General features: G+C 38.3%; 1 protein-coding gene across 1 annotated transcript; it reads left to right on the top strand.

Moving 5' to 3' along the window:
- The first annotated feature begins 9075 nt into the window (after positions 1-9075).
- Positions 9076-9552, top strand: LOC138887607 (uncharacterized mitochondrial protein AtMg00810-like). The gene has a single exon (XM_070169373.1). The coding sequence runs from the start codon at positions 9076-9078 to the stop codon at positions 9550-9552; it is 477 nt and encodes a 158-aa protein (XP_070025474.1).
- The last annotated feature ends 1371 nt before the right edge of the window (positions 9553-10923 follow it).

Below are 10923 nucleotides of genomic sequence, written 5' to 3'. Positions count from 1 at the left end.
CAACCGCCATCGGCTCGATTGGTTTTGAAGTATCGGCATTTTTTATTTCACAAGTTACCACCGGGAAGTCATCGTCTTCTTCTTCCTCCTTATCCCGAAGTCATTGGGCCGTTTACAGAGACAATGCCACTGTATCGGTCTTAGGCCTGTGAGCCATGCTCTTCTTTAGCTTCGGAGGATTTTCAGATGACTCTCTTCTTCTTTTTCTTTCCTTAGAAGGCTTCAGAACCTCCACTTCAACAACGGGGGCCTGACACAAATCAATGGTGTCTCCAAGACCTACATGAAACCGAGGTAAGTATCCCGTAATAAAGGCATAGGAAACCAAGCAACGGATGCACTATCGTAAAGGGGTTAGACTAATGAGAAATATGAAGCCAGGTAAGAGAAAAGAAAGCGGTGTATAAACCTGCTGTATACTCACGTTTCATGTTACACTTCTCAGGAAACGGCATGCAATCAGTAGGAATAAGATCGGAGGTCCCGAATTGGACAAACCGGTTTATCCACCCATGGTCTTTGTCCTTATCGGTACTAGAGAAGAGAGATTTTAAGGATCGACGTTACAATTTTATCAAGCCCCCACAATAAAGTCGGGGACTGTATAGTCTGATCAGATGATCAAGGGTAAAAGACATCCCCTTGATTTGGCTCGAAAAGAACCTGATTAAGTAAATGATTCGCCAGACGGAGGGGTAGATCTGGTCGAGCATCACTCGATATAGATAAAAAAGTAAAGAATAACTGGATCTATGGGACCATGAGCCACAATTGCAGGGCCTAACATAAAAGGGTAGGTATATACGCTCAAGTACCCCACTTTATACGTAGTGATGTCCTCTTCAGAGGAAGGAATCACTATCTTTGTTATCCCACTTGCAATCCTCTTTTACCTGTCTGAGCTCGGCCTTGGTCACCAAACAAACATATCGAGATATGGGCGCACTTCGGCCTGGTGTCAATACAGGTTTCTCAATTTTGAAATCAGATGTTATTTCACACGATGGGGGGATGCACTCCTCAATATGAGGGGGCATTACCGGTTTGCTCTTGGTCGATCGAGAAGATGAAGAAGCTTTTTCTTTCCGAGAAACTAGTTTAGAGGTTTTAGCCATCGTAATGCGAAAGCTCCAAGAAAAAAAACTGTTGATAGTAGAGAGAAGGGAGAGTTCATTTAAAAAACTGTTGTGAAATTTGTCCATTTATAGAGGTCTTTTAAGCCCGCTAAGGAAGCCAAAAGGCCGCCTGTCAACCGCCTCCAATTAATGTTTTTGGGAATCGCACAAAAAGAAACTTTTCAGTCGCTTCAACTGCTGATGTTACGATATTGGCATCAGGATCAAGGCATCAAGGTTTAATTCGTCAAAAATCATAAAAGGCATCCTACAAGTCGAGTTCGAGCAAGGTATCCACTTGATTACTAAGCCCAAGGGCTATCCGAGTTAGAGGAATTACTCACTCGAAGACTGTGAAAAGGCCTAAGGACTATCCTTATTACAAGTTCGAGCAAATTCCTGCTCAACTGTAAAAGCCTAAGGGCTACCCGAGGTGGAGAAGTTTCCCACCCGGGGACTACAAGGAAATCTAAGGATTTACTTCATCTCGAGATCTTGCTCTTACCTAACTCGGGCTCGAGAATCCCGACGTTCTGAGTTCACATTTAAGCTTAGCTCGAGGATTAACAATAAACCTCGAGCTGTATTGTATTTATCAATTAAAAACCTAAGGGTTTGTTAGGTCCTAAGCTCGATATTTGGGCTAGTCACTAAAATCATAAAATCGAATCTTTTACGAATAAAGATAGAATAAAATTCAGCATGGGCCGAAAGGGATACAAAAGGATCCTTTTATACTTCCACGAAATGATTACAAAGTATAACTATGGCACCCACGAAGGATACTTACACAAGAACAAAGAAGAAAAAAAACAAATCCAAAGATCCTAATTCACTTTTAAGGCCACGACCTTGAGAGTAGCTTCTCCGGAAATCCTCTTCTCGGGGGGACCATTTTTGATTTCTGGAAATGTTTGGAAGAAGGCCCTCGGTAATTGTAATTATATCCCCAGTAGCCAAGATTGACCATTCTGTTGAAATTTTGGGCCATAATATATTAAGAAAGAACAAGCAAAAGGAAAAAACCAAAAGGTGTTGCAAGATGCACGAGCAACAATCCAAGAGTGTTCATCCTCAGAACTCTCTTCCGGTGTGGGATGCAAAAGTTAGTAGATGATAGTACCACCTCATTCTATAGAAACAGAAGGAATGAAGCGCCACACCAGGTTGAAGTTAAGAGAGATGAGCACCAGTGTAAAGTTCGCATATCTTTTTATACGGGAAGGATTCGGTGCCCTTCTCCTGTTGCCTCGAGCCAAAGCTTTGAAAATGGAAGCCTTGGCATAAAGGTAAAGTTACTGCAATGTGTCCTTGTGGTCACGGACTTGAACCATAGAAATAGGTTATTAGAGGAAGAGATAAAGTAAGGAAAGGGCTAAAAATAGATGAAGAAGGAACGAGTGTAGTTTTTGTTAAGCCAAATAACCCCTTATTTATAGAAAGTCGATGATAGAACCGGTGGTGCAAGTGGCCGACAAAAACTGAAACGTATTTGATGTTTTGGGGAAGCATGCTGACATGATATTTCTAATCACTTCAAGCACCTACGTCATGAGCATGACAACATCACGAGAGGCTCGGGATGATCTAGGTTCAAATAGTTTCTTATCATCTTATTCTAAGAAACGCGGGGACTATCTGTATATGGTCAAAATCAAGGAGCTCGATTTTAAAGTCTTAAATTGGGCTATGAGTTCGAGTCTGGGCGACACGATGTAGGGGTCGGACCCAACTGAAGGACACACACTTTGAGCAAGCAGATCGAAGGCCTGGGATGACCTACATCGAGGGTAGTACAATCTCAAAGACACTCAAGAAAGAGGGGGAATTTCTCATGGACACGTGGGTCAGGGCATAAATTATAGGATATGATCTGCACGAAACAGGACATGTCCGTACTAGGTTGTTATATAGCTGTGCCAACATAATTCTTTGCCATAATTGGAAATGTACCAAATTAGGGGTTTTCCTTCTTATATAAAGGGGACCCCAATCATCTTGTAAGGGACATTATTCACTACAATAGAAGATTCCACTCTTCTTTTCTTGTTTACCGTGCTCAACAATTGTTCTTCGGCTTTATTGCTTTTACTTTTTTGTTTATATTTCATTACTCTTAGCTCAACTCGAGGCCCCCCAAGAAAATCTAGCTCAAGGTCCTTAATACCCTGGCAAAACTGGTTTGGTTCATCAATTCTTCTTACTAAAACACAATATTACTTGAATATTTACCAATATTAGAATAAATCAAATATCTTTAAAACCACAAATTATCTTTAATTGTTACTTTCATTTTTCGAGGTAATCTAACTTATTTTTCAAGTAGAGGCGATTTGTCTACAATTTCTTAGAATACTGATCTTTCAGCTTCTTCCATGCCATTGTTGCAGAACTTTCTTTAGTAATTTCCCGAAGAACGATATCCGTAACACTCATGAAGATTGCACTTAAAGTCCTTCCTTCAAGTCTTCCTTATGTGACTCTTTCATCTCTTCGAAAAAATCCTCATAAATTGCCTTCAATAGCTACTGTAACACCGTAGACGATTTCATTCAAATCATCCATAGACTGAAACTATGTCCATCATCATATTTCTTTACTTCGTACTTTGTTGAAGATGACGCAACATCTTTATCCTAGATTATGTGTATAAACCAGTCTAGCTGTGATACCAATTATTGCGGAAGATCGTAGGCTTACTAGCACACTATTATGTTATATCTAATTGTCAATGATGACAATAGTGCAAAACTAATCATATCTATTTGATTGCAAGAATCAAGGCACTACTCCAAAGAGAGTCCTTTAGTAAGGAAATCAACAAAAGGAAATGAGATCGAAGAGAATTTGACGATACTAAATCAAAGGAAACCAAGCCATCAAAAAGGAAACCAAATAAGTCACACCATCACAGTCTTAATCAAAGCACATTGAGGATGTCTAACAAAGGAAATATATCAAGTGAAGCTCGAGAATATTGGACATCTCCTCAAGGACTATATTAGAAGATTGACCAACCAAATCGAAGCCTCAAATCACTCCATGAAATGAGGACATGAAAGGGGAAGGACATAAACGAATCCATCCCATTTCAAGTGCAGGATTCGGAGGCATCCCTTGGGTCAAGTCTCTTAGAGAATTCAGTTCCTCAATCAAGATCAATCTTCAATGGCTCCCAAACTCTCATACAAGAAGTCTCCCAATCTCAATAAGAAGACTCATGCAACTACACAAACTGTTTTTTAAGCCTTTCTAGTTCTTAGTACAAGCACTGTATTCTTAAGTCTACAAGTGTCACAAAAGAAAGAAAGAAAAAACAAAGAAAGAAAAAAAGAGTTAGAACACAAAAGAGAGTTGTGTCAACATTACAAAATCACTATTGTTGAATATCGTTGATGGTGAACGTACTAAAATCATCATTATTGTAATCCTTTATCAAAGATCTAAGAGAACCCTTCTGACCCCAGGGAACTGGACATAGGTACCACACCGGTATTGAACCAGTATAAAAACTGTTGTGCCTTCTTTACCTTTCCATTCATTTATTTCATTCCTACTGAAACTATTGTCTATGTAAAACCTAGTCGACTAAAATCACACTTAGTCAACTAAAATTTTAATTGGTTATAATTCAACCCCTCCCCCTATACTTTCAATTGGTATCAGAACAAGGCTCACAAACTTTGCATATCAGCTTGTGAGAAAAAGATCACGGGATCAAACACAGTTGTTGGAACACTATTTCAAGAAGGAACCTCTCAGGTACGACCTCCATCTTTCAACGGGCAACACTTTTCTCATGAGAAAGTATGTATTTAAACATACACTATGTGATGTGACATTAAAATTTGGTGTGTGATCAAAAAGGAAAATCTTCCAAGTCCCCTAAAGAAAGATGAAAATGGTCAAGTCATAGTATTAACATATCCACTTGACTTAGATAACTACACTGATGAACAATCAGCCGTCAAAACAGTGAATGCCAAAGCAAAACATCTGTTGTATAATGATATTAGTGTAGAAGAATATGAAAAGATATCAAGTCGTGAAACTTTTAAGGAAATGTGGGATAAATTAGAGGTCACGTATGAAGGAACCAACAAAGTGACAGAAACAAGGCTCAATCTCTTTGTTCGAGACTATGAATTATTTCAAATGAAGGGTGGAGAATCAGTAGAGGAAATGTTTTCAAGATTCGGAAAAATACTTGGAGATTTAAAGTCGTTTGGTAGACCAATAAAAAGCAGAGAACATGTTAGAGAAATTCTAAGAAGTCTTCCCACAATTTGGCAACGCAAAGTTATTGCTTTAGTTAGTCAGGATCTTGACAAGATGTCCTATGATGAAATTAGAGGTGATCTAATTGCCTTCAAGAAAACTCACTTGGATAAACAGATTCAACAAGAAAAGAAGAAAATAGTTGCATTCAAAGCGAATGTGGCTGAACTAGAAAATGAAGAGGAAGAGGAAGGAGGAGAACATGATGAAAACAAAGTCATGCTCTCTCAAGTTGTAACGAGCATGATAAAGAAAAGCAGAAATAGCAGGAGAGGTAAATCAAACTTCATAAAAGGAAGGATGAATAATGATAATGATAAAAATGATGTAAGGTGCTATGAATGTGGGAAACATGGACACATTCAAGCTGAATGCCCCGAACTGAAGAAGAAACAGAGCAAGAACTTTCAAAAGAAAGTCTTTTTGAGCCTGCAGTGATGATGATGAATTTGACCATGAAGAAATTACAAATATGTGTTTTATGGACATAAAAGAAGACAATAATGAGAACTCATGTGAACTTGGGCTCATGGAAGATGAAGGAATGGATGTGGAAGAAGAATCAGGTGAATTTGGTCTCAGGACAGACGAAGGAACTAGTGAGGTACGTCTTCCTACATGTCCTAATTGTTATGAACTCTAAGAATTCATTGATATTGCTCTTGTAGATATTGAGAGATTTCTAAATGAACTCAGAAAAATCAAATGAGAAAAGAAAGACTGGGCCTTGAAGTTGGAAGTCTGTGAAATTGAGCATAATATGCTTCAAGATGAAGTTAATGAACTTCAAATTCAACTAAATGGATTGTGTAAATCCACCAGTCATAGGAGCCCTCTATTTGACTAATGTACCCCCTTGTAATCTACCTCATACCTTCATATCAAAGTTGGGAATGATTGACCTTCGGGTAGCACCTCTAGATCTTCAACAAGGTGGAAATTCTCGTATTCCGTATGTACATGTTCCTGCGGCTCGGATGAGTATTCTTGGTTATATCATTGCGGCTATAAACACCTCTACCTTAAGGAGATGTGGAGGCAATAGGTCCTGTGTAGCTATAACTAACTCTACTCCTCCATACGCTTATCCTTTAGTTATTAGCCTCGATATGGAAAGGAGTAAAGAAAGAAGAGTTGAAGACGACTTATGACAACTCTAGTTCCCTCACCTTTTAGCGTTCTGGGGCCATACTATGTATTCAAATTAGAGTACCCATTCTGTCAAATCAAATCAAATTGTTCCTCATACATCTTTTTTAGAACTAGAAATCCTATTGCATGTTTCTATTATGGCAAAAATGGTCATAACACTGACCAATGCAGGAATAGAATCAGAGCAGAAAAAGGCTCTGAAAATCCCAATAATCCTTCTTGCTTCTATTGTGGAAAACTTGGGCACACTTCTAACCATTGTAGTTTCAAGGACAACAGGAGATAGGTCCGACCACTTAAATCTTCTAGTCAAGTTAATACTTAGAAATCTAACCATTCAGGACACAAGAAGGCTTGGTTACCTAAAAACAAGTAATCCTTTTTGCAGGAACACCGCGAGAAGAATCGAAAAGGAAAATGGTATCTTGACAGTGTATGTTCTAGACATATGACTGGCGACAAATCGTTATGCAAAACAGTTATCAAACTAAATGGAGGAACAGTTACCTTTGGAGATAAATCAAAAGGAAACGTAATTGGAGTTGGAAAAGTTCCTCTCAGCTCAACATGTGAGGTAGATGAAGTGTACATGGTTGATGAACTTGGTTACAATCTTCTCAGTATCAGTCAACTATGTGACCATGACTAAGAGGTTCGTTTTAAGAAACATGGATGGTTTATAGAAGACGAATCAGGTAAAGTTATTCTTTCTGGTAATAGAGACAGAAATATCTATACTATCAGTAATATAGATAATCTTGGTAATCAAATCTGTCTAGCATCTATGATTGATGATGTCTGGGTATGGCATAGAAAGCATGGCCATTCTAGCATGCATACTGTTCAAAAATTCACCAAACATGATCTTGTCATTGGTCTTTCGAAACTAGATTTTTCAAAAGATCACATATGTGATGCATGTCAATTAGGAAAACAAACTCGCTCATCTTTCAAAATCAAAAACATTGTTTCTACTACTAAACCTCTTCAACTCTTGCATATGGATTTGTTTGGTCCAACAAGAACTGGTAGCATTGGTGGTAGAAAATATGTTTTTGTTATTGTAGATGATTTTTCTTGTTTCACTTGGGTTATTTTTCTAAGTCATAACGATGAAGCTCTAAGGAACTTTGAAGTTTTCTGCAAGAAGGTTCAACATAAGAAAGGATACTACATTTCCACTATAAGAAGTGATCATGGAGGACATGGCAAGAACCATGATTGTGGAAAACTCTCTACCCCACCACTTCTGGGCATAAGCTGTGAGCATAGCCTGTCATATTATTAATAGGTATTTGATTCAACCCATTCAAAAAAAGACTCCATATAAGCGTAAGAAACCAAACATCAGTTACTTTCACCGATTTGGATGAAATGTTTCATCCACAATAATAGAAAGGAAAATTTGAGTAAGTTTGATCCAGAAAGCGATGAAGGTATATTTGTTGGATACTCTCTTTCTCAAGTAGAGCATATAGAGTTTACAATAAAAGAACCTTCTGCATTGAAGAATCAATTCATGTTGTTTTTGTTGATACTAACCCTCGATCAAGGAATGAAAAACTTCCTGAAGATGAGGAAATTTCTATTATCCCAAAGTCTCTTGTCATAGGAAAAGACTGTCAAGATGAGCCAACCAGTCAGCAAAATCAATCAACTAAGGAGCACATTGAAATTCAAGAATCTTCTTATACAGAACAGTCGACTACTAAGGAAAGGGAACCAACCACAAACGTCCCAAAGGAGTGGAAAAGTGAACATCGTTATCCTCAAAAATTCATTATTGTATATTCACAGGAAGGCATCACTACCAGAAAATCTCAGAAGCTCAACTCTCACATGGCTTTAATTTCACAACTTGAGCTAAAGAAAGTTGATGAGGCACTGAAATACGTTTATTGGATCAAAGCAATGAAAGATGAACTTCATCAATTTGAAAGAAATAAAGTGTGGAAATGGGTTCCAAAACCATCAAATGCTTCTATTGTAGGAATTAACTGGGTCTTTAGAAATAAGTTGAATGAATCCAGACAAGTGGTACGAAATAAAGGACAGCTAGTTTCTCAAGGTTACTCTCAGCAAGAAGGAATCGACTACGACGAAACATTTGCACTTGTAGCATGATTGGAATCTATTTGAATATTACTTGCTTTTACTACTCATAAAGATTCAAACTATTTCAAATGGATGTGAAAAGTGATTTTTTAAATGGATACATCTCTAAAGAAGAATATGTGAAGCAGCCTCCTGGATTTGTAAATGACTCCCTCACAGTCATGTACTCAAGCTAACTAAAGCTCTATATGTACTCAAGCAAGCTCCCCAAGCCTGGTATGAAAAATTAAGCTCCCTCATTCTAAATCAAGGTTTCAAACGAGGTAATATCGATACAACTCCGTTTATTAAGCACTAAAATTCATGTAATCTTATTGCTCAAATATATCTTGATGATATTATCTTTGGAAGTCCTAACTCTGTACTATGTGAAGAATTCTCTCATGCTATGAAAGGAGAATTCGAAATGAGCATAATGGGAGAGCTAACTTTCTTTCTTGGACTGCAAATCAAACAGTCTCCAAAAGGGATCTATATTAGTCAAACCAAGTACATCAAGGAACTCTTAAAGAAGTTTGGCATGGAGAATTCTAAATCCATTGGGACTCCAATGAGTCCAACAACTACGCTAGAAGAAGTTGATAATGGAAAAAGTGTTGATGAAATAATGTATAGAGGAATGATTGGATCTTTATTATGTCTTCCTGCTAGTCGACCAGATATAATGTTCAGTGTGTGTAAATGTGCAATATTTCAGTCGGCTCCAAAGGAATCCCATCTTACTGCACTTAAACGTATTATTAGATATCTTATTGGGACCTCTAAATTAGGATTATGGTATGCTTACGCTAAAAATTTTGTTTTAAAAGGTTTTTCAGATGCAGACTTTGTAGGCAATAATATCGACAGGAAAAGTACTAGTGGCACATGCCAACGTTGGGAAATGCACTAGTTTCCTGGCATAGCAAGAAATAAAATTGTGTTTCCTTGTCAACAACTAAAGCAAAATATTTAGCTGTTGGAAGTTGTTGTATACAAGTTCTTTGGATCATGCATCAACTTCTTGACTATGATTTATCTCTTACCTTCACTCCTATATTTTGTGATAATACTAGTGTGATATGTATGTCAAAAAAGTATGTGCATCACTCTAGAGCAAAGCATATAGAAATCAAGCATCATTTTATCCCTGACCATTTTGCAAAAGGTAAGAATATATTAGAATTCATTAGTATTGAATCTCAACTTGCTCATATTTTTACAAAACCTCTTTTATGTCACGAACCTAAGACCAACCCGGTCATGATGGCGCCTATCGTGAAACTAGGCCAGCCGACACAACTCCCGAATTAACCATTTAATTAATAACAATCATTTTTAAGCCTTTAATTGATCATATATCTCAAAATGTAAGTCAAAATGAATAGTGTGGAATAAATACACAAGCCCGACATCGGAGTGTCACAAGTCACGAGCATCTACTAAGGTCTGAATACAACAAAGAGTCTAAAAATATACTAAATACAGTCTAAGGAAGACAAGAAGGAGAAAAGCAGTGTAGCGAATGTCAGGCAGCTACCTCGCTAACTCCGATGACTCCCCCACTGAGCAATCAACACGCGCTACCGGGTTCAAAAATGCCTAAATTTGCACACAAGGCGCGGGGAGTAAGAAAACACGTAAACCACGTCATAACACTACATTAAATGTAGATCATTTCCAAAGCAGTACACAAATCATTTACCTCGTAAATTAAGCTCAGCTTCAATAAAAATCATTTTAAAACAACTTTCAATGGTTTCAAACGAGTGATAAAATAGTGAGTATAAATGATAGAAAACATAAACAGCCCCTCGGGCAAAACATGTACAAACCGCCCCTCGGGCATAATATGAACAGAACTAGCCCCTCGGGCTACCTCACAATCACTCGTAACCAGCCCCTCGAGCATAACATGAATCAAGAACCTCCTCTCGAGTAAACATGGATCAAGAACACTCCCTCGGGCAACAACATGAAACAACAACAGCCCCTCGGGCTATATCACATCACTCACACTAGGTATTGGTGCTCACTGAGGGTGTACAGACTCCGGGAGGGCCCCCTTACGGCCCAAGCACAATAACAAGCCATCTCGTGACATAATCAAATAGGCTCTCGGCCTCATATCAAGCTACCTCGTGGTGTAACAAATCAGGCCCTCAGCCTCATAATCATAAATCAGTACCACACTGCTGCGGCGCGCAGCCTGATCCCATAATATCCTCACAACATAGGCCCTCGGCCTCATAATCATAAATCTCTCATGCCACTCGGGCAACAG

This window comes from Nicotiana sylvestris, chromosome 3, assembly GCF_000393655.2.
Source record: "Nicotiana sylvestris chromosome 3, ASM39365v2, whole genome shotgun sequence".
Lineage (NCBI taxonomy): Eukaryota > Viridiplantae > Streptophyta > Magnoliopsida > Solanales > Solanaceae > Nicotiana > Nicotiana sylvestris.
The sequence above is the reverse complement of the archived record's forward strand: the minus strand, read 5'-3'. Positions and strand labels throughout refer to the sequence as shown.

Coding starts and splice junctions, on each gene's coding strand:
- LOC138887607 (XM_070169373.1), top strand. CDS start 9,076: ATGGGAGAGCTAACTTTCTTTCTTGGACTGCAAATCAAACAGTCTCCA.